Consider the following 21793-nt stretch of genomic DNA (forward strand, 5'->3'; position numbering starts at 1 on the left):
CAAAAATGAACAAATTTTAGTTGACTCTGTATTTTTTTTTACATAATATTTTATTGTTTAAGGTGAAAGTTTACACAGCAGATTAGGTTCCCATTTAACAATTTCCACACAAATTATTAAGTAATACTGGTAACATTTTTCACAATATGTCATTCTCATTTATTCCATTCTGGTTGTACCATTTTCAGTACATTAGACAGGCAAAATGGGAAATGTGAAAAATTAATTTGGAAAATGGATTTTTTCTTTCCCGAACCGTATTAATTCTAATGTGTTTATACATGTTGCTAAAGTGTTCGTAGTATTTATGATGTATCTTTTTAAAAAATTAATAGATGAAAAAGCTGGTAGCAGAAGTTGTCCTTAGAAGGGAAACTGGGAGGTTGAGATTCAGAATGCATGTTCTGTGTATATGCATTCACTAATCAGAGTAAATGGTCTTCGGATTGCCACTTAAAACAGTCCTTTACTTTCACTCGCAGAGCAGTCTGGTATGACCCTATCTACTATCCAAACTCATGGCAGTTGGATCCAACAGAAGGACCAAATCGAGAGCGGAGGCGTTTACAGAGATGTTATTTAACTATTCCAAATAAGTATCTCCTTCGCGATAGACAAAAATCCGAAGGTAACAGTAGCTCTTTGGCTCAATGTGTAAATATAACCGATAATTGTGATCATTAGATAAAGATAATATGTATATTTTCCCTCAACAGATCTGGTCAAACCACCACTCTGTTACCTATTTGAAGACAAAACTCATTCTTCTTTCTCTTCTACTGTAAAAGACAAAGCTGCAAGTGAATCTATAAGGTAAGTTTGAATCCGTAAGACCTTGTCTCTCTTGTTGAAGGAGTTAAAGATTTTAATAGTTCATTATAGTGTTTATGCAATATTTATTTTAGATAACGTTGTGGTTTTATGAAAGGTTCTAACTGTGGCTCGAGAGAGGACAATGTTGAATGGCCAAAATCCAAAAGGAAATGAGATTTCTGATAGCAAAGGTTCATTGGACTCTGTATTTTTTTTTAATAATATTTTATTGTGTTTAAGGTGAAAGTTTACACAGCAGATTAGGTTCCCATTTATCAATTTCCACACAAATTATTAAGTAATACTGGTTACATTTTTTATAATCTGTCATCATTCTCGTTTGTTCCATTATGATTGTACCATTTCCAGTACTCTAGTTTCCCTGCTCCCTTACCTTCTTATATTTGCTTTAGATTAATTATTGACCATTTGGCCTCATACAGATGATTTTGTAAAGGAGCTCATTATTCACAAGTGGTATTCGTTATTTTATGAGCCAATCTGTTATTTAACTAAAAGATGACCTCAAAGGATTAATTTTGGTTTAAGGTTTAAAGAGTATCTCAGGGCAGTAGTCTTGGGGATTCGTCTAGACTCAGCCAGTCCAGTTGGTATGGACTTTTTAAGAATTTGAGTTCTGTCCCCCATTTTTCTCCTGTTCTGTTGGGATCCATCTATTGTGGCCCTGATCAGAACGGTCAGTAGTGGTAGCCAGGCACCATTTAGTTCCTCTGGTCTCAGAGTAGATGAGGCCATGGTTCATGTAGACTATTAACCGTATAAAAAAAAACCAAAAGCCCATTGCCGTTAAGTCAATTCAAACTCACAGCGACCCTACAGGACAGAGTAGAACTGCCCCCATAGAGTTTCCAAGGAGCACCTGGTAGATTTGAACTACCAACCTTTTGGTTAGTAGCTGAACTCTTAACCACTGCGCCACCAGGGGTGCTGTTAGCCCTGTAGACTACTTTTTTCTCCTGAGTCTTTGCTTTCCTTTTTTTCTTTTGTTCTGGATGAGTAGAGACCAAGTACATGGCTGCTTGCAAGCTTTTAAGACCCCAGACACTATTCACCACATTGGGATGTAGAACATATATTTTATGAACTATATTATGCCAATTAAATGAGTTGTCCCACGAGACTATGGTCCTAAGCCTTCAAACCCAGAAAACACTCTTCTGAGGTGTTTATGTCTAAGAAATAGCGGTAACTGTGTCCCCTATGGAATATACATGCATGCACACACATACTTGTATGTACATATGCCTATAGATACATGTATCTGTGCACACATGTACCCAAATATTCATACCCATACACATATATGCCTATATATATATTTGTGTAACCACACACATATTTTTTGGTTGTTGTTGGTGTTATTGCAAAATTATATCCTTTACCAAAAGCATCCTTTTCTCCTGTGCACTTCTTATTGACATCATTTACCTTGGTCAAGCTGTGTGCGCTTTACCCACATTTGATGCTACCTTTCCCACCACCAAAAATAACAAGCGTCTACTATCTCTAGAGTGCTCCTTCCTCACCCCTGGTAACCACCAATAAGCATTTGTCTCTTTATATATATCTGTTCTTGTCTTCTTATAAAAGTGTGATCATACGATATTTATCCTTTTGTGATTGACTTATTCCACTCAGCATAATGTCTTCCAGATTCATCCACATGATAAGATGGTTCAAGAACTCATCATTATTCTTTATGGCTGCATAGTATTCCATTGTATGCCCAAAAAACAAACCAAACCCACTGCCATCAAGTTGATTCCGACTCATAGAGACCCTGTAGGACAGAGTAGAACTGCCCCCATTGGGTTCCAAGGCTGTAAATCTTTACGGAAGCAGACTGTTGCATCTTTCTTCCATGGAGCAGCTGGTGGGTTCAAACCGCTGACCTTTCAGTTAGCAGCTGAGCACTTTAACCACTGCACCACAAGGTCTCCTTCCCATTGTATGTATGTACCACATTTTGTTTATCATGTTGGGCACTTAGGTTGTTTCCATCTTTTTACCATTGTGAATAATGCTGCAGTGAACATAGGTGTGCATATGTCTGTTCTGTGGGTCTTTTATTAGCTCTCTAGGGTATATACCTAGGAGTGAGATTGCTGGATCATAAAGTATTTCTATTTGTCTTTTTGAGGAAACACCATACCATTTTCCATATTAGTTGTACCATTTTACAATCCCACCAGCAGTGGATAAGGATTCCTATCTCCCCACATCCTTACCAGCATTTGTTGTTGTACTCTGTATATTTTTATACTTGACTTTTCTAAACACAGTGAAATAGAGCTGATGGTGGGATCATCAAGAGTAAATAGAGTGTAGTGATTAAAGGTTCAAATTCTGGTTTCTCCTCTTACCAGCTGTCTGATTTTTGGCAAGGTACTTAGCCTCTCTGTGTCAGTTGCTTCATCTATTAAGTGGAGAAAATAACAAAACTCAAGATGTAATAGCATTGCTGGGAGTATTAAGTGGGTCAATATATGTTAACTACTGATAATATTGGAGTCCCTGGGTGGCTGAAACACTCAGCTAGTCACCAAAAGGTTGGTGGTTCAAACCTACCCAGAAGTGCCTCAGGATAAGGGCCTGATGATCTACAATGAAAGATCACAGCCATTGAAAACCCTGTGGAGCACAGTTCTACTCTGAAACACATGGGGTCACCATCAGTCAGAATCAACTCCATGGCAACTGGTTTTTTTATTGATAATATTATCGTTGTTGTTGTAGTGGCCATTATTATTATCATGATCATTTTATAAATGAAAAAACTACGACTCTAAGAAGATAAGTGATCTGACTTAAAAAAGGGGAATTTTTCTGACTCTAAATCCTTTATTTTTCCTAAAATACTAGGCATCTTCTCTATGTTTGAAATATCAGAGGTGTGAATCAATGTTTGCTCATTTAATAGAAAATATAAAATATTGGAGTCTCTTTTAAATAACTAAATGCCTATATGCTACATAGAGGATGTAAGGATTATTAGCTTTTTCTAAAAGTTTTAGTCATTTTCTCCTCTAGCAGAATGTTGAAAAATGAGACAGTATTTTTATGTGGGCTTTGACAAGACATCTTGTGCTAGTCTGCTTTGTTAAAATCTTTTACTAGATAAAATAAAGCTTATATTCACTAAAGTTGGTCAAAACATTTAATCATAGTAATTTTGAATATGTTTTGACAGAGTGAATCGAAGATGTATCAGTGTTGCGCCATCTAGAGAGACAGCTGGTGAATTGTTACTCGGTAAGTCAAATTTTGAAGAGTTTTACACACACTTTACCCGGCCTTATTTTATTCTTAGATTATTTGAAGGGTTTTTTTTTTTTTTTTTTTTTTAAGAAACACTGCCATTAAATCAGACAGCTTTCTCTAACATCACATAAGCTATTTTGTCTTAACGTCATATATAATGCATATGTCTTGTGAATGTGAAAAAATGACGTCTTATTTTCTAAAAAGCAAATGAGTAACATTTTAATTTTCACCAGGTTGACTTTCTACATGAGTACACATTTTTATTTTTAATTATTCCTTTGATTCTGTATCAATTTAGATTTTTTTAAGTGAAAATTATTGATATACTTACATGCCTACTGTTTTAACAGATATACCTATGCATGAAAATATATCCACCTTGAGATTGTTCATAATTTATATTCTCTCTTGTGAGAGAAAGGACAAGATTGTCAATCCATAGATACCTGTATAGTTGCATTTGCTGGGGAAGTTTCTCCTCAAGATATGAAGAAATAAAGTTATACCACTTGGTCTCTATTCTCGTAAAGAACCAAATTGTGTACTGTAGGCTACTGTTCCCTAAACCATTAGCATCAGCATCACATGGAAATTTCTTAGAAATGCACATTCTCGGTCTGGCCTAGACCTGCTGAATCTGAAGTTCTGTGAGGCCTCCAGTGATTAACAAGCCCTCCAGTGATTCTAATGCACCTGAAATTTGAGAGCCAATGCCGTGGACTAAAGCTGCAGCCTGCAGAGGTCCAAGATGTGGAGCTTCAAGCTCGTCCAGACTGAGCCCCAGGACTCAAGAGTGACCAGCATCTAGGTGGAAGAATCCCAGGGAAGTTCCTCACATGGAAATAGGATATGTGTTAGCAACCACCAGCCTGTGAAGCAGGAAAAACTTCTGGGCTATATTCTACCCTATTGAGCATCTCAATCAGCAAAATAATTAAGGATTCCTCTTTGCTAAAAAATTTGGTTTACAACTTGACTTCAATTAGTGTGTGACTAAATGAAGCAAATCAATATACTAGTAATATAGAAAGAGTAACAGTAATAACATTTATTTAGCGCTGAGCGTCAGGCACTATTATGAACGTTTTACATATATTCTAATTTAATTCCCCCAGTAATCTTGTGAAATAGGACTTTCACCTATTTTTTTTTAATAAGGAAACTAAGACACAAAGAAGTTAAGTGACTTGCCCAAGATCTCATGGATAATGTTCAAAAATATTTATTGAGCACCAGGAACTGTTTCTAGGTTCTGAGATTCAAATTCAGGCAGATTGACTCCAGAGCTCATGCTTTTCACTGCCACAACTCAGATACGGTGATAGTGTGAATACATTTTGAAAGTCTTGTTATCAATTTATTTTCTGCAGGCAAATGTGGAATGTATTTCGTAGAAGACAACGCTTCTGATGCAGTCGAAAGTTCAGTGAGTAAATTCATGAGTGTGCACTTATGGAAATCTAAGCAACTTCCCAAAATGTGTAAATTCAGTATAGCCAGAGAGCAGGCAGAACTATTAGAATTCATTTATTGTGAACAGGTCTGTATGCCAAACATTATTTTAAAAGATATTTTAAAAAGAAGACCATGCCATGTTCTCTGGCTTACGTTCCAAGTCTCATGGCAGTTAATATTATGAGTCAAATTCTGAAGTGCTCATCTTATTTCAGTTTATGTCCATTCTTCCTCATCACTCCCATCAATAGCAGCAAAATAAACACTCTTTGCCACTCCCAGTTTACTATCAAGTACCTTTTCCTTCAAAAAGAAAGGAAAATACTGTATAACTGAACAACTTAATTCTGATATTCTTAGCAATTACAATTTTTACTCTTATGGAACTACTGATATTAATAGAAAATAAAAAAGATTTTTAACTTAAATTTTTGTTGAGTAAAGCTTTTAATCCATCTGAATCAGCTTGCATGCCTTCAATATATTGTTTTGAGATTCCTGTAATAGGTGAAATAAGGTTTTTGTTTCAGAAAACTTCTAAACCCAGAAATATTGAAGGATACACTAAATAAGATCATGTATGGTTTAATGATGAATACATATTTGAGTTCAAAAAATTAATGAGGGAAAACATAAAATTTGTGTGAGGAAACAAAAAAAGATAAAAATTGTGTGTTTTCAAATAATGTGAAAAAAATATGAAAATACTTAGTATAGCCAAAAAAATTCAATAGACATTCTTTTCTGATTTATATAACAATTACTACAAGGATTATCCCAGCTAATAAAAGTATAGTTATATTATTTTTCAAGATTAATATTATATGTTATTTATCTTTTTATCAACTAAGGAATTCAGTAGTTGATATATGAGCTAATATTTGTCTGGGTCCAAGAGATGATATTTCCCCCTTTTGAACTCTCCTAAAAATGCCCTTGCTTTTTAATAGATTGAAAGATCCTTCTTTCCTCTAGACTATTGTAGTATTTGTTCTTACTTCTTACATATTTGCTATCTTGCATTTTAAATATGTTTACAAACACCTCATGCCCCCCGTGATGGTGGCTTCCTTGTCTTATATAGATTTTACATGCAGAGCACTTAAAGACAGTACCTTGCATATAGATGCTTAGTTAATATATGCTGAATTGAATTCAGGAATGAATGAAGTTTAAGGAGGAATTCAGTTTTAAGCATGAGAATATTACATTTTTATTAAAATATTATAATTTATTTATAACATGCTTTCTACTTCTATTTCTAAAGATTATTTGGGACCCAGTACAGTAGTAAAATAAGCATAGAGCAGGGCAATTCAAATAAAAAAACGTAAGGTTTTAGAAGGATGAAGAGCATAGGATGAAATAGTATTGTAATTGAGTTCTAAACTTTGCTCTGAGTTTCCCGTTAGCCAGTACCAAAGGATAAATAAAAGCAGTTTTCTAAAAAGGAAAACAATTAAAAAAACAAAACAACTAGGATGCAGGTTTATTTGAGGAAATAATTTCTAACTGGTTTTAAACTTCGGTAGTTTTTTCCATAATCTTTTTATTAAAAGCATTGAGTAGCGTAATTCATGTATTCATTTGCAATTTACAAAAGATTTACATGCATGCTTTTAAAAGTTCTTCTTGATCTTGTACTTTGGGAGGAGCCCAGTGATGGTAGGAGAAGTAGGACCTATGACCCCTAACTCTTCATTCTGCAACATGCAGATATGTCTAAGTAGGCTAGAATTGATGCTGTCCAAGGAAATCAAGCCAGCCAGTGGTCACTTTGTCCTCTCATTTTCTTCTGCTAATCATGTCGGAGGGGATTGTAGCCACTTGGTGTGTGCTGATTTGTGAGCTTACCTTAACCAAACAACCCTTAAACCGAAACCAAACATGTTGCCGTTGAGTCGATTCAGACTTATAGCGACCCTATACAACAAAGTAGAACTGCCCATAGGGTTTCCAGGAGTGGCTAATAGATTCAAACCACTGACCTTTTGGTTAGCTGCCAAGCTCGTAACTACCGTGCCACCAGGGCTCCAAACAACCCATAGTGGGGCTTTATTTACCAGAATCACGCGCTAAATTAGTAGCAGGAGTATTCCTCCAGAGATTCTGCCTCACCTTGCTGGATGACTCAGGGCCCAGAAACTATGTTTCTTGTTCATTCCTGAGCTTGGGCACTCCCAGGCTATGCAGATAGGTACATTTTAACCCAGATCCATGTGAGGGCAGGCCCAGATAGGAATCCTCAGGAAGAGGCTGTGATGGGCACATTTTTTTTTTTTTTTTTGTATACTCTTTCACTGGATATATGTCCCTTCCTGATTTTAACTTTATGAAGCAATCTCAGTTCCTACACTCTGATTCCAGGGAGCCCACAGCCTCATCTGCTGTCCTCAGGTGGGTGTTACCCCAGGTCACTCAGTGTCTAAAACATCCCCAAGCACACACAACTGGGCAGCCAAACTGTCAGTTCCTCCTTACTGCTGTTTTTCAGATTTCTCTTTGCTTTTGACTCCTGAGGATTTCATTTCACTTATTTTCTCACAAGCTCAACTATGTAAGAATATTTGTTAAACTCACAAAGACCAGACTTACTGGTCTGTCAGAGACTGGAGAAACCCCGAGAATATGGCCCCCAGACACCCTTTTAACTCAGTGCTGAAGTCATTCCTGAGGTTCACCCTTCAGCCAATGATTAGACAGGCCCGTAAAACCAACAACAATACACGTAACTCAACCATGTATATGAGATTAAATGGGCATACCAGCCCAGGGGCAAGGACAAGAAGGCAGGAGGTTACAGGAAAGCTGGACAAATGGAAATGGAGAACTCATGGTTGAGAAGGGGAGAGTGTGGACATGTCACAGGATTGGCAGCCAATGTCACAAAACAATATATGTATTAATTGTTTAATGAGAAACTCATTTGCTCTGTAAAACTTCATCTAAAGCACAAATGAAAAAAAAAGAAAAGGAGGGTGGGAATGGTACATAACTTGAATGTAATTGATGTTACTAAATTATACATGTAGAAACTATAGAATTGGTGTATGTTTTGCTATGTACATTTTCAACAACAACAACAAAGTAAATACAATTTAAGGGAAAAAAAAAGAATTTTTCTTAAATTTTGTCCAGCATTTTAAAGGCTTTTATAGTGGAAGGGTTTTCAGGTAGTCTTATCTGCCATTTTGCCCAGAAAAAAACAAAACAAAACAAAACTTTTCTCTTTTAGTTTAGTGATTTTTTTAACTCTAAAATTAAAATCATTCTTTATATTTAGTGTAATGCAAATACTTTTGTCTATTTCCTTTGTCTTAGAGCCTTCAGGGAGAGTTGGAACCAGCATCATTTTCCTGGACGTACGAAGAAATTAAAGAAGTTCATAAGCGCTGGTGGCAATTAAGAGATAATGCTGTAGAAATCTTTTTAACAAATGGCAGAACACTCCTGTTAGCATTTGATAACACCAAGGTAAATTCAGCTTCGCTAATAGATATATACTTTTAAGTGATCATATGACTAATGCAACTCTAGTCATACTGACTTTATGAAGGTTTAATTTATTTAAACTTTAATTCACTGTTTCTGAAATCAAATAAAAATTGCCTCATTTCTTAGTCCTAACTAATACAAATGGAGTCCCTGGGAGGTGCAAATGGTTAAGCACTCAACTACTAGCCAAAAGACTGGTGGTTCAAACCCACCCAGAGGCACCTCAGAAGAAAGACCTGGCAGTCTGCTCCCAAAAAATCAGCCATTGAAAACCCTGTGGAGCACAGTTCTACTTTGACACACATTGGGTCACCATGAGTCAAAATCGACTCGACAACAACTGACAACAACAACAATTAAAATAAACTTCGTGATATGAGGATTATTTTTGTCCTTCAAAATTGTATTAAAGTCTACCTCCCCAAAGCATCTGGTTATATATCTGTAAAAACGGTATAAGTACATGAATGACTGAATGTTGTTGTTGTTGGGTGCCATCAAGTTGATTCTGACTCATAGCAACCCTATAATACAGAGTAGGACTGCCCTATAGGGTTTTCCGGGCTGTGATCCTTACTGGAGCAGATCACCAGGTCTTTTCTCCCAGGGAGTTGCTGGTGGGTGGAAACTGCCAACCTTTCGGTTAACAGCAGAGCACTTAACCATTGAGCCACCAGGGCTCCCTTGCCTGAAGGCAGTTTTAACTTAGTGCTATAGAAGATTCCATCTTAGACAAAACCTCTCTTGACCCCTACAACTGCTCTACCTACCATTTCTCTGTTCCCTTATATAGAAAAACTCTTAGAGGCAGAAAAAATTGGATCACTTGCTGCCTCTAATTCCTCCCCTCCAATTCTCCTTTGAAATACACCAGTCAGACTTTCTTCTTACCGCTCTACCTATAACTTCTCTTGTCCGGGTCACCGGTGACCTCCAGGTTGCTAAACCTCATGGTGAGATTTCTTAGTCCTCATCTTACTTTACCTGTCAGAAGCATTTGGCACAGCTGATTACTTACTCCTTAAAAAATCTCCCTCACTTGGCTTCTGGGTTACCGCTTTCTCTTGGTTCTCCTTTTGCCTCCGCAGCCGTTCCTTCCCAATCTTTTTGCAGATTCTTCCGTGGAGTGTCTCAGGGCTCATTCCTCAAACCTTTCTCTTCTCACCCAGTCCCATGGCTTTAAATACCATCTATATTCTAACAGTTTATAACCTCACCCCCAAAACCTCTCCCCTAAATGCCATATTCAAATATTTAGCTCTCAACTTGGCACCTCCACTTGGAAATCTAGTTGGCATCTCAAACTTAAGTGCAAAACTGAACTTCTAATCTTCCCCCCAAAATCTCTTTCCAGTTTTCCACATCTCAGTAAATGACAACTCCCTCTTTCCGAATGCAAGACCAAAACCCTGGGAACTATCCTGACTCTTCTCTTTCTCTCATCTCCCACATCTACTCTGTCAGTATCTCCTGTTGGTTCTCCCCTCAAAATATGTCCAGAACGTGACCACTTCCACTGCTACCATCCTGGTCTAAGCAGCCATCATCTCTTGCCTAAGCTGTTACAATAGCCTGCTAATTGCTCTTTCTGCTTTCATCCTCCCCCATCTTCAGCCTGTTCTTAGCACAGCAGCTGAAGTGTATCAGATCATGCCATTCCTCTGCCCAAAACCTCCAGTCACTTCATTTGTCACCCAGTTAAAGCAAAAGTCCCCTATAATAGCTTAATAAGGCCCTGAATAGTCTTGCAGCTGTTATCTCTCTGACTTCATCTTCTTCCACTCTACCATTCTCTCCCTATCTCTCTTCACTCATCCACAGTGACTTTCTTTTCTTTGACTGTTAGGCACACTGATGCCCAAGGCCTTATGCACTTACTGTTCCCTCTGCCTGGAATGCTCCTTCTGTTGAATATTCATGTGACTCATTCCCTCATTTTCCTCATGTTCTCAGATCAAACGTCTCCTTATCAGAAAGACCTTCCCTGACTGCTCTATATAAAATAGCAACCCATCTCTCCATCCTACCCTAGGCATTTCTTAACTCCTTTACTTTGCTCTATTCTTCTCCATAGGACTTATTAGCACCCCCATTGTCTGCCTTTCCCCAACAGAATGTAAGGACTTTGTTAAGTGCTGTATCTCCAGCACCTTGAACACTTGTTGTTGTTGTTAGGTGCCTCTGAGTTGGTTCTGACTCATAGTGACCTTATGTACAACAGAACGAAATACTGCCCTGTCCTGGGCGATCCTCACAGTCATTGTTATGCTTGAGCCATTGTTGCAACCACGGTGTCAGTCCATCTCATTGAGGGTCTTCCTCTTCTTCACTGACCATCTACTCTACCAAACATGATGTCCTTATACTGTAAGTAATAAGTAGGTGGAGAAAGAGCTGGATTTGAATCTCAATTCTCCACCATTTAATTTTATTGGGCAAAAAGTATTTCCTTGGAGAACTCGAAATTAGTAACGTGTCCATAATATCATAGGTTCTTTGGAGAAAAATGTCAGTGAGCCTAAATGTAAAATATAGGTTTTTTTTTTTTCTTGTCCTTTCCTTTTAGGTTCGTGATGATGTCTACCACAGTATACTAACAAATAACCTCCCTAATCTTCTGGAATATGGAAATATCACCGCTCTGACAAACTTATGGTACACTGGACAGATTACTAACTTTGAATATTTGACTCACTTAAACAAGCATGCAGGCCGCTCTTTCAACGACCTCATGCAGTACCCAGTGTTCCCGTTTATACTTGCTGACTATATTAGCGAAACACTGGACCTCAACGATCCATCCATCTACAGGTAAGTAAAAACATCACCTTTTGGTTTCATCCATTTGTTGTATTGATTTTATTAAAGTTTTTATTATGAAAATTTTCAAACATGCACAAAAAAGAATGAATATATATAATGAAACAAATATACCAATCACCCCAGTTCAACAATTATGAAGATATTTGCCAAACTTACATCATCTCTTTTTTTTTTTCTTTTTACTTAAGGCAAATTATAGACATCTTGTTATGTCATCCCTCTCTTAAAAATAATAGGATATTTTCTAACCTGTAAAAAGTTGAATTGGGGAAAAAAAAAAAAAAAGAGGACATTTTGTTATATAACCGTAATGCCATCTAAGAAAATTAACAGTAATTCCATGGTATCATCTAATACCCAGTGTGTTTTCAGATGTCCCCTGATTATCTCAAAGATGCCTTTTTATAGCTGGTTTGCTTGAATTAGATCCAGTGTGGCCTTTAGTTGTTGTGTCTCTAAAGACACGCAGCTAGAACAGCCTTCATTTGTGTGTGTTTTTTTCTTTCCTCCTAACACTGACTTACTGAAAAGACTCCGTCATTTATCCTATAGGATGTCCCACAGGCTGTGTTTTTCTGATTGTTTCCAATAGTAGTAGTTAACTTGTTCCTCTAGCCTGTTTATTTCCTGAAAACTGGAAATTAGTTTCAAAGGCTTAATTAGATTCCAGTGACGGGGTAGACTTCATATTACATCATATCAGGAGGCATATAATACCCTATTCTAAAGAATGTTAAGATTGATTTGTGGGTTCAGGTGTCCGTTGACCTTTCACGTAATGGTTTTATCCATTGGTGATTATTGCTTGAATCAGTTATTTCACTAGGGGTTGCAAAATGGTAATTTCTGATTCTCGCATTTGTTCTGCCTTTATTAGAAGAAAACATACAGGGTGAGCCTGGGATATTTTGTTGCATCAGGGGAGCAAGGAAGCGATCAGAAGGAGTCAGGAGCCAACTTTAAGTGGCTCTCACTGGCCAAAGATAGAACATTCTGAGCATCAAATAGAACAATGACTATAACTGAAAACATTAAGATAAAAAAATACATAAATTCATAATAATACTTTTTAAAAGGGCAAAAGTAAAACAAAACTTATTGATCACCATTGGAGGTTAGTAGGGCACCAATTCCCTGCTTTGAAATTTGGCAATTAACAGAAAAGAATGAAGCATTTATCCTGCCTGTCCTGAACGAACTGTTTTAGAGTAACCAAATAGCCCTAATTGATGGGGGAATATTCCGTTTATTTAGTTTTTTTTTAAGACTTCCTTGTTTAGTTTAAAGAAGAATTGACTCCAGTATTCCACTTGTTACATTAGAGTATTTGGTTATAACTGCCAAAAAGTAGGCCTAGTTCAGGTAGATCTCAAGAAATCAGATTTAGTTTAATGCATTTGTCAGTTTGAAAAAGCAAATGGCATGTTATTTCTCTTTTAGACTTGTTTATACACTGCTGATTGACATTTAAACATTTTATACACTGCTGGTATAGATAGATACAATCTTTCTGGAAGGCTATTTGACAATAAATATCCAAAGAACTTGTAAAATGTGCATACTGTTTCTTAGCAATTTAACTTCCAGAAATTTTTTCTTAGGAGATACTTAAGGATGTGTGCCTTTCCAGAAGTATGTGTTCCCACTAGAAGTAAGTTTCATGAGGGCAGGCACTGAATCTGTGTGGTTTATTTCCTGGAATAGTGCCTAGGCCACATGCAAACATTTATCCACAAGGATCATCCTCAAAGTAGCTAAAATTTAGAAACAGCCTAAATGTACAACAGTAAATTGAGTATCTTGTATTATGTTGTAGCCATTAAAAATTCTGTTATAGAAGTATATGTTATAGGCATTGAAAAATCCTTTTCATTAGAAAAGTAAATATGCAGGCACAGATAAGCAGAGAAACATCTGGGATGCTGTATTCCAGAATATTTTACCTCTAGATGATAGTATTGAGGATGATTTTTTTAATTCTCTTTGCTCATGTGTAATTTCTGATTTTTCAACAACAAAAAATACTACTTCTATCCAAAGGAAGCTATTTGTGCTATTTATAAAAAATTGTATGCCAGGATCTCAAACATGATTCTTCCTGTTTAGAGATGTAAATTTGTGCCTATTCTATAAAACTGTTTTTACTTTTTAACGAAGTTTTTAGGATTAGAAAAGTCTCAAAAACAAAATTAGTGTGTTTAATATTGCTAATTTCAGTATCCCTGGGAAAATAATGAGTCCCTGAGTGGTGCAAATAGTTAAGGATTCAACTACTGACCGAAAGGTTGGTGGTTCACACCCACCCAGAGGCGCCTTGGAAGAAAGGCCTGGCAATCTGCTTCCAAAAGGGCACCGCCTTGAAAACACTATGGAGCACAATTCTACTCTACATACATGGGGTCACCAGTAGCCAAAATTGACTTGATGGCAACTGGTTTTGCAGGAAAATAATATGTATTTTAAAAAAAGGTGTATCAACATCTGGCTAAGCAGACCTGGTTTGACTTACTGAAATTTGGGCAAATCTTGATGTTGGTCTTGTTATAGAGCCAGATGCTGAAACTCGATGTAGTCTCATTCAACCAAGGGAAGCTTGCCCTTCCTCATCAGCTCTTTTCCTCTTGCTCTTTGAAGCACTGCACAGGGACACCACTTGATTCTATAGCTTGTAAAAGTGAGGCTTCACTTCTTGAGTTCTCTTGCTTCCCTAATACCATGTGAACACCACCACAGACACACCGTGTGTGTGTGCACACTGACTCTACAACTCTCACATTGGTGTCACTGAACATCTGCTAATTAGAGAACAAAATATTGATTTCAGTACTCACACTCCAAATCGCAACGTTGTCATTTTAAGTGCGTGTAATTTTTTTCATTTTTACTCAATAACCTACTAATCACATAGTGTCTCCTCATGATCGTAATTTCTATCCAAACTGTCCTTCACTCCTTACTGCCTCACTGGGTGTAGAGTGTGGTAGATGGGGGGCATGGACTTCCAGAGCATGGAGGAAGCAGCAATGTAGAGAGAGGAGGGAGAGCAGCGGCTCTTCTTATGCAGGTTGCTCATAAGTCAGAAATTTCTAATACGTCTGTGCATCTGCTGGGAAAATTCTATATTCACGGTTTGTGAAATCCTCATTTTGCATGGTGATCATTAGTTGAGAAGCAACATGCATAAGCGGTAAACTAAGGGCTGATCATTTTGTTGATCAGTTGTTGACTTACAGGATGCAGACGGCTAGGCAGCTTTCCTCTGATGGTGTCAAAATGTTTAATGCTCTCCATCATCTCTTCCTTTGTAGAAATCTTTCTAAGCCTATAGCCGTGCAGTATAAAGAGAAGGAAGATCGTTACGTGGACACATATAAGGTAGCTTTAGTTTTTCCTCGTATTTGCTAAATGAAAAGTGCAGTTTTTTTTGTATAGGCTTATGTTTTGCCTAATTTTAAGTTACAGTATTAATTTTTCTGTTTTTCACTTCCTTGTGCTTTGAGAGACAACTAGAAATTACTACGTGATTTTTAAGTATCATTCTATTGCTCTGTGTCAATTTTCTGGAAACACTTTGCCCAGAAAAAGAAAAGCACTTATTGTGGCATAAAGTGAAAACTGTTAACCCATTATTGTATTCAAATATATAAATCATTCCTTATAAAAATCACAAAGAATTCCAGGGGCTTGCTATTTATATCCCCTAGTGTTATATGCAGAACAATATCAGTATATTTATAATGTACCATAACCTTTTATTTCATATTCAGGGAGTTTTGCATTGGTTTTTTTAAACAGAAAGTTGCCAGATTTTGAAGTATAGAAATTAATTACCTGTTTCTGAGAAACTAGTATTAATGGAACTCTGTTGGAAATTCAAGAAAACTCATTAGCCACGTGTTGCACTTCTCTTCATAACAGTGTCCAGAGGGGTTGAAGCAGTTTTCTCATATTCACCACATTATTTTGTATCACAGTGCCAGAAGGATCCTTCCAAGCATCTTATAACTGTTACTACTTGATTCTTCTTTTGTTGACAATGGGGTATTGCTGTAGGAGTCAAAGAGAAGTGACAAACATTCATTACCACCTGACTTCATTATCAGAGCCAAACAGAAGCTGTGGAAGATGAGAATAGTGACAGATATTAAATGTTTGGTGGAGCTTCCTGCTCTATCATAGGAAGATAGGAGTAATGAAAAAAATAACTGTATCCTTTTTTATCTCTTTATAACTACACTGTAAAACAGCCTTGTTACATTAATACCTCACAATTCCATAATGTGACACTGTTTTCACATTTCTGTTGTTTCTACTTCTAGAGAAGCATTTTCTTAATTACCTAGCATTACATCTTGAAACTCTCTCTTAAAATGCAAACATCCCTAGTGATAGTAGCAGCTCTCATTAGTTGAGTGCTTGGTCCACTTAGACACAGGTGGGTTTGTATGAGGGAATGAAGGACTAAAGGCCCAGGACGTGAGATGCTTCTCAAGGGGCCAGGCCTTAGCAGGGCACCGAAGGGGAGACTCCCAGACACTCAGGGTGGCCGCAGTCTTGGGCAGAGCGGACGGCAAGCTATGGAGTATGGCACTGGAGAGAGTAGTGGAGAAGGAACTGTTGACGCGGTTCCAGTTTGGCCCAGGGCACTCTCTCATGGACTATGCTCTGATCCTCTGTCCTATCAGTATTTGGAAGAAGAGTACCGCAAAGGAGCCAGAGAAGACGACCCCATGCCTCCAGTGCAGCCCTATCACTACGGCTCCCACTACTCAAACAGCGGGACTGTGCTCCATTTCCTGGTCAGGATGCCCCCTTTCACTAAGATGTTTTTAGCCTATCAAGGTAATGATTTTTTTTTTAACTTCCTAAAACAGTCATATTGGATCATTTGGGGGAAAAAAAAAGTTGACTTGACATCCTGAGAACTCATTGAGACCAGTTAGACCACAGGAGAACTATTTCTTCCTTCCCTGTAAAGTTTGCTTGTTCCTTCACCAAAATTCTCCCCAACAAACTGCAGTAAGCCATATTATCTTGCTAGTATCTCTCAAATTTCAGCTTCAAATTAAACATGTCTAAGTTTATAAAAATGCAGCTTATTTTTTAAAAATTGAGATATAATTCACATACCATAAAATTTTACCCTTTTAAAGTGTATGCCATTCATTTTTTTAAAGTCAACTTTATATTAATAATTATTTCAAATCATGTAAGTTAGCTTTGGTGCCTAAAAGAAGACAGTATGGTATTTTAATTTATTCTGAATAACTCGTTAGTCTGAGAACCACACTGGCACCTTTCCTCTAGTAACTTTCTAGTTAATGATCTTCTATCTCAGCATTTTAAGTGCCAGCTGGCAGGCCTGAAGATGACTTGGATAGAGGTGACTTTACTGATTCGTGTGCAAAATAGGGACATTGTTACCTATCATTTCTAATGAGAACTAGGATATTAGCTCTGTAGTTGCTCCTCTTGACATCCAGAAGCCTTTGTGGAATCATTATCTATTCATTTATTCAACCCTTTTTGAACTTCATATAAAAACTCATTTACAGCCTCTTAGAGAAATGGATTTTGTGTTCTCTCTACTTGGTTTATAAAAAGAACTTTCTTATATTTGTCCCTCTGTAAGTACACAGAACAAATTTTCCACATGACAGCTGTTCAAATATTTGGAGATGGTTGTCCTGTCCCCTTTCTCCCCCTCAGTCTTGTTTTTCCCCAGGCTAATTGCCCTTAGTTAATTTGGCATCAAGCTGAGAGCCTCCTATATGCAAAGCCCTATCCCAGCTGCTGCAAGGAATATAAAAAAGTACGTAAGGCAGTTCTGCACTTAATAGTTTTTAAAAATAGTGTTTAAGCCATCTTTGTTTGCTGTAGTTTCCAAACCTATCACTATTCTGATCATCTTTCTAGACATGTTCTGATTTGTGAATGCCCTTATTATAATATGGCATTCAAAATAAAAAAAGACTACAGACGCCTTTTGGTGCCATTGCAGTCTATAACAGAACTGTCTCCTCGCTCCATCTAAGCTCTACATTTCTCTTAATGTAGCCCAAGAATCCATTAATATAAAACTCCCAGTCAATAAAAATTTCTCCATCTGTTTTTATACATATTGCTATTCTAGGTGTTCTTCATTGTGTATCTATGAATAGATTTAAAAAATACAAGCCTGGGACTTCCTCAGTCCCCTGTTTTATCTGATTAGTTTAAAATCATTCATACTGACTTTTGAATTTATTTCTGCACTGTGGTGTAGTACAAAGTACAAGATTTCTCAGCCTTAGCACTACTGACATTTTGGGCTGGATTATTCTTTGTTGTGGGGGATGTCCTGTGCATTGTAGGGAGTTTTAGCAGCTTCCCTGGCCTCTACCCACTAGATCCCAGTAACACTCCCCCTTACCCTCCTAGTTATGACAACCAAAAACGTCTCCAGGCACTGCCACATGTCCCCTGGGGGCCAAAAGTGCTACTGGTTAAGAACCACTGGTTTAGTATACACATGTTTTAGATTATAGAAATTTGTAGTAGTACTTTAGAAAAAAAATTAGGAAACTACAGGGAATCTTATAATCTGAACAGCACCTCTTGTGTGCTTCTCTTGTTCTACCATTCCTTAATTAATCTCAACTCTAGATAACAAAACTGTGACCCCACTGTATGCTTACAGAATTCCTTTAATTTTGCTGAATTCCATTTATATTGATAACTATTTCTCCTGATTGAGTTTGTAGGTATTTCTTTCAATGGCACTCCCTCCTGGCTGAGGAAATAACTATGAACCTCATTTCCTACCAGATTTTATTTAGTGGCCAGCCAGTGCTAACTGACTCACCAGAAGTGATGAAAAAGTAATAAACGTAATGGGAAATGTTTCTTGGCAGAGCAACTAAGGCTTGGGGGAAAAATTAGCATATCCTCTTAAAATTGTCCCTTGCTTGATACTGAGATTAGTTTTGTTACAGTCTCCAGATGAAAACATGTGTTCACATGTCAGCAAGTTCAGAGAAGCTTTAGACAATGAGGAGCCCTGGTGGCAGAGTGGTTAAGAGCTATGGCTGCTAACCAAAAAGTCAGCAATTCAAATCTGCCAGCCACTCCTTGGAAACCCTGTGGGGTAGTTCTGCTCTGTCCTATAGGGTCACTGTGAGTCGGAATTGACTTGATGGCAGTGGGTTTTTATGGGTTTTAGACAATGAAACATTGCTGATGTTTTCAAGGGCGGCCTTTGGATATATTTGAATATTCCAGGCCTGGCTTATGGCTAGAAATTCTGATCACTGTTGAAAGAAAAGAGACAGAGTCAAAACTCAATTCTTGATTATTAATAATCTACACCAGATAAACTTAATAAAACAGCAACTATGCTTAGTTTTACCTTCATTCATAGGAAATTTCACTCAATTCTTTAGCCTTAGAGTTAGAACATCTAAATAACAATGCCCTCCACCACCAAAAAAAAAGAATTGAAAAGAAAGGAAAAAAAGTAGTCTTAACAATTAGAAGTGAAGAAATAATTTTGCCTCCTGATGGGAAAAATGATAATACCTACTTGACCTTTAATTTTCCTTCTTCATTATTCATTCATTCAATAAACACGTCATTATTGAGTGCCTATTATGTGCTAGGTGGTGATACGCCAAGTCCCTGCTCCTGTGGAGGTTTCATTCTACTTGGGGAGACAGATGGTAATCAATTAAACAGATAAATGATATAAATTCATGTAGTTATGTGTATTATGAAAGCATGATACAGATTAAAAATCATGTTAGTAAGATCTCAAATTATTTATAGTTCATTTCAAGGACATGAGTAACCTCTTTTAAACTATGAACAAACAAAATGAACATTATTTTAATCCTTTTGAAGTAGTAAATGCAAATTAATTATGATAGGCTTCAGATGGAATCAGGTGTTTGTGTTTGAATTGTATTATTTTTATTTCTTTATAGATCAAAGTTTTGACATTCCAGACAGAACTTTTCATTCTACAAATACGACTTGGCGCCTCTCATCTTTTGAATCCATGACTGATGTAAAAGAACTTATACCAGAGTTTTTCTATCTGCCAGAGTTCTTAGTTAACCGTGAAGGTATAACCATAAATTATTTCAAATTTGTACTTCTGAGGGTTTGTGGTTATTTTGTAGTTTTCCAAAAATAGCTTTTGTAAGTCCTAAAGTTTGAGTCCCCAAATAAGAGAAATACCTTTATTTATTAACTATATAATTTTATTTCCAAGTGAGCTTAAAGAATTTAAATATTTTATGAAACTAAGTATATCCCCATTATAACTTTTAATTATTAAAATTATTCATAAGCATGTATTTTAATTTTATAACAGATATTGCTTTATTATTTTTTCTGATTACAAACTTATAGTATGCTGATTATTAAAAAAAGAAGGCATGAATTTATTGAAAGCAAAATGTAAATTAACCAAAATCTCAACAATGATTTTCTGAGGCATGACAAACAAATAAAACACTCTAACCAGAATTTATCTGATAACCAGAAAAGATAAAAAAACTAGTTGCCTTTAGGTCAATTCTGACTCATGGCAACCCCGTGTATGTCAGAGTAGAACTGTTCTCCGTACGGTTTTCAATGGCTGATTTTTCAGAAATAGATTACCAGGCCTTTCTTCTGAGGCACCTGTGGGTAAACCTGAACCTCTAGACTTTCGGATAGCAGCTGAGCACATTAACCATTTGCCCCAACCAGGGACTCCACCAGAAGGATAAAGTCAAACGTTCTGTGGTGCCAATGACCAACAATCTTGGCCAACCTTACCTGTTCTTTACTAGAAGATCATTTAAACCTCTTGGTGGTTTTCCTACATTATTTAATTTCATATTTTATATGACGTTTAGGAATATATGAAATTGAGAATTATATCTTTAGGGAACTTAGTGTTGAGTAAATTAGCATTTTAGTCTGTACTAACGTCTCTGGAGTTGTTTGGAGAATCATTAATAAATCCAGGCTGCTGTTACCCTGGAGTATGTTGCATAGTTGCCCAAGTGAGAAATGTCTCAGCCTAATATCAGCACCTATAATTTGGAATGAGGAGCCCTGATAGTGCAGTGGATAAGCACTCAACTGCTAGCCAAAGGTCAGTGGTTCAGACCCACCACAGGAGAAGGATGATGCAGTCTGCTTCTGTAAAGATTACAGCCTTGGAAACCCTGTGTTGTTGTTGTTGTTGTTAGGTGCCATGGAGTTGGTTCTGACTCATAGTGACCCCGTGTACTACAGAACGAAACACTGCCCAGTCCTGCGCTGTGCTCATAATCGTTGTTATGCTTGAGCCCACTTTTGCAACCACTGTGTCCATCCATCTCATTGAGGGTCTTCCTCTTTTTCACTGACCTCTGCTTTACCAAGCATGATGTCTTTCTCCAGGGACTGATCCCTCCCGATAACATGTCCAAAGTATGTAAGACATAGTCTCACCATCCTTGCTTCTAAAGAGCATTCTGGCTGCACTTCTTCCAAGACAAATTTGTTCATTCTTTGGGCAGTCCATGATATATTCAATATTCTTCGCAAACACTACAATTCAAAAGCATCAATTTTTCTTCGATCTTCCCTATTCATTGTCCAGCTTTCACATGCATATAATGCGATTGAAAATACCATGGCTTGGGTCAGGTGCACCTTAGTCTTCAACGTGATGTCTCTGCCCTTCAACACTTTAAAGAGGTCTTACGCAGCAGATTTGCCCAATGCAATGTGCTTTTGATTTCTTGACTGCTGCTTCCATGGATGTTGATTGTGGATCCAAGTAAAATGAAATCCTTGACAGCTTCAGTCTCTTCTCCGTTTATCATGATGTTGCTTATTGGTCCAGTTGTGAGGATTTTTGTTTTCTTTATGTTGAGCTGTAATCCATACTGAAGGCTGTGGTCTT

At 37.1% G+C, this 21793-nt stretch overlaps 1 protein-coding gene across 6 annotated transcripts in view; it reads left to right on the forward strand.

Moving 5' to 3' along the window:
• LYST (lysosomal trafficking regulator) overlaps positions 1-21793 on the forward strand; it is a 213960-nt gene that overhangs the window by 157660 nt on the left and 34507 nt on the right. For all 6 annotated transcript variants that reach the window (XR_002823473.1, XM_023727995.1, XM_004372798.2 and 3 more), the window contains 9 exons: positions 483-628; positions 717-813; positions 4025-4086; positions 5469-5524; positions 8875-9027; positions 11615-11859; positions 15180-15246; positions 16557-16713; positions 19833-19973. Coding sequence is in view for 5 of the 6 variants with exons in the window: in XM_023727995.1 (XP_023583763.1) it covers positions 483-628; positions 717-813; positions 4025-4086; positions 5469-5524; positions 8875-9027; positions 11615-11859; positions 15180-15246; positions 16557-16713; positions 19833-19973 (1124 nt within the window). In the remaining variant the exon portion in view is untranslated. The remainder of the gene's footprint in view (positions 1-482; positions 629-716; positions 814-4024; positions 4087-5468; positions 5525-8874; positions 9028-11614; positions 11860-15179; positions 15247-16556; positions 16714-19832; positions 19974-21793) is intronic.

Source organism: Trichechus manatus, unplaced genomic scaffold (assembly GCF_000243295.1).
Source record: "Trichechus manatus latirostris isolate Lorelei unplaced genomic scaffold, TriManLat1.0 scaffold00021, whole genome shotgun sequence".
In the NCBI taxonomy this organism is placed as follows: Eukaryota; Metazoa; Chordata; class Mammalia; order Sirenia; family Trichechidae; genus Trichechus; species Trichechus manatus.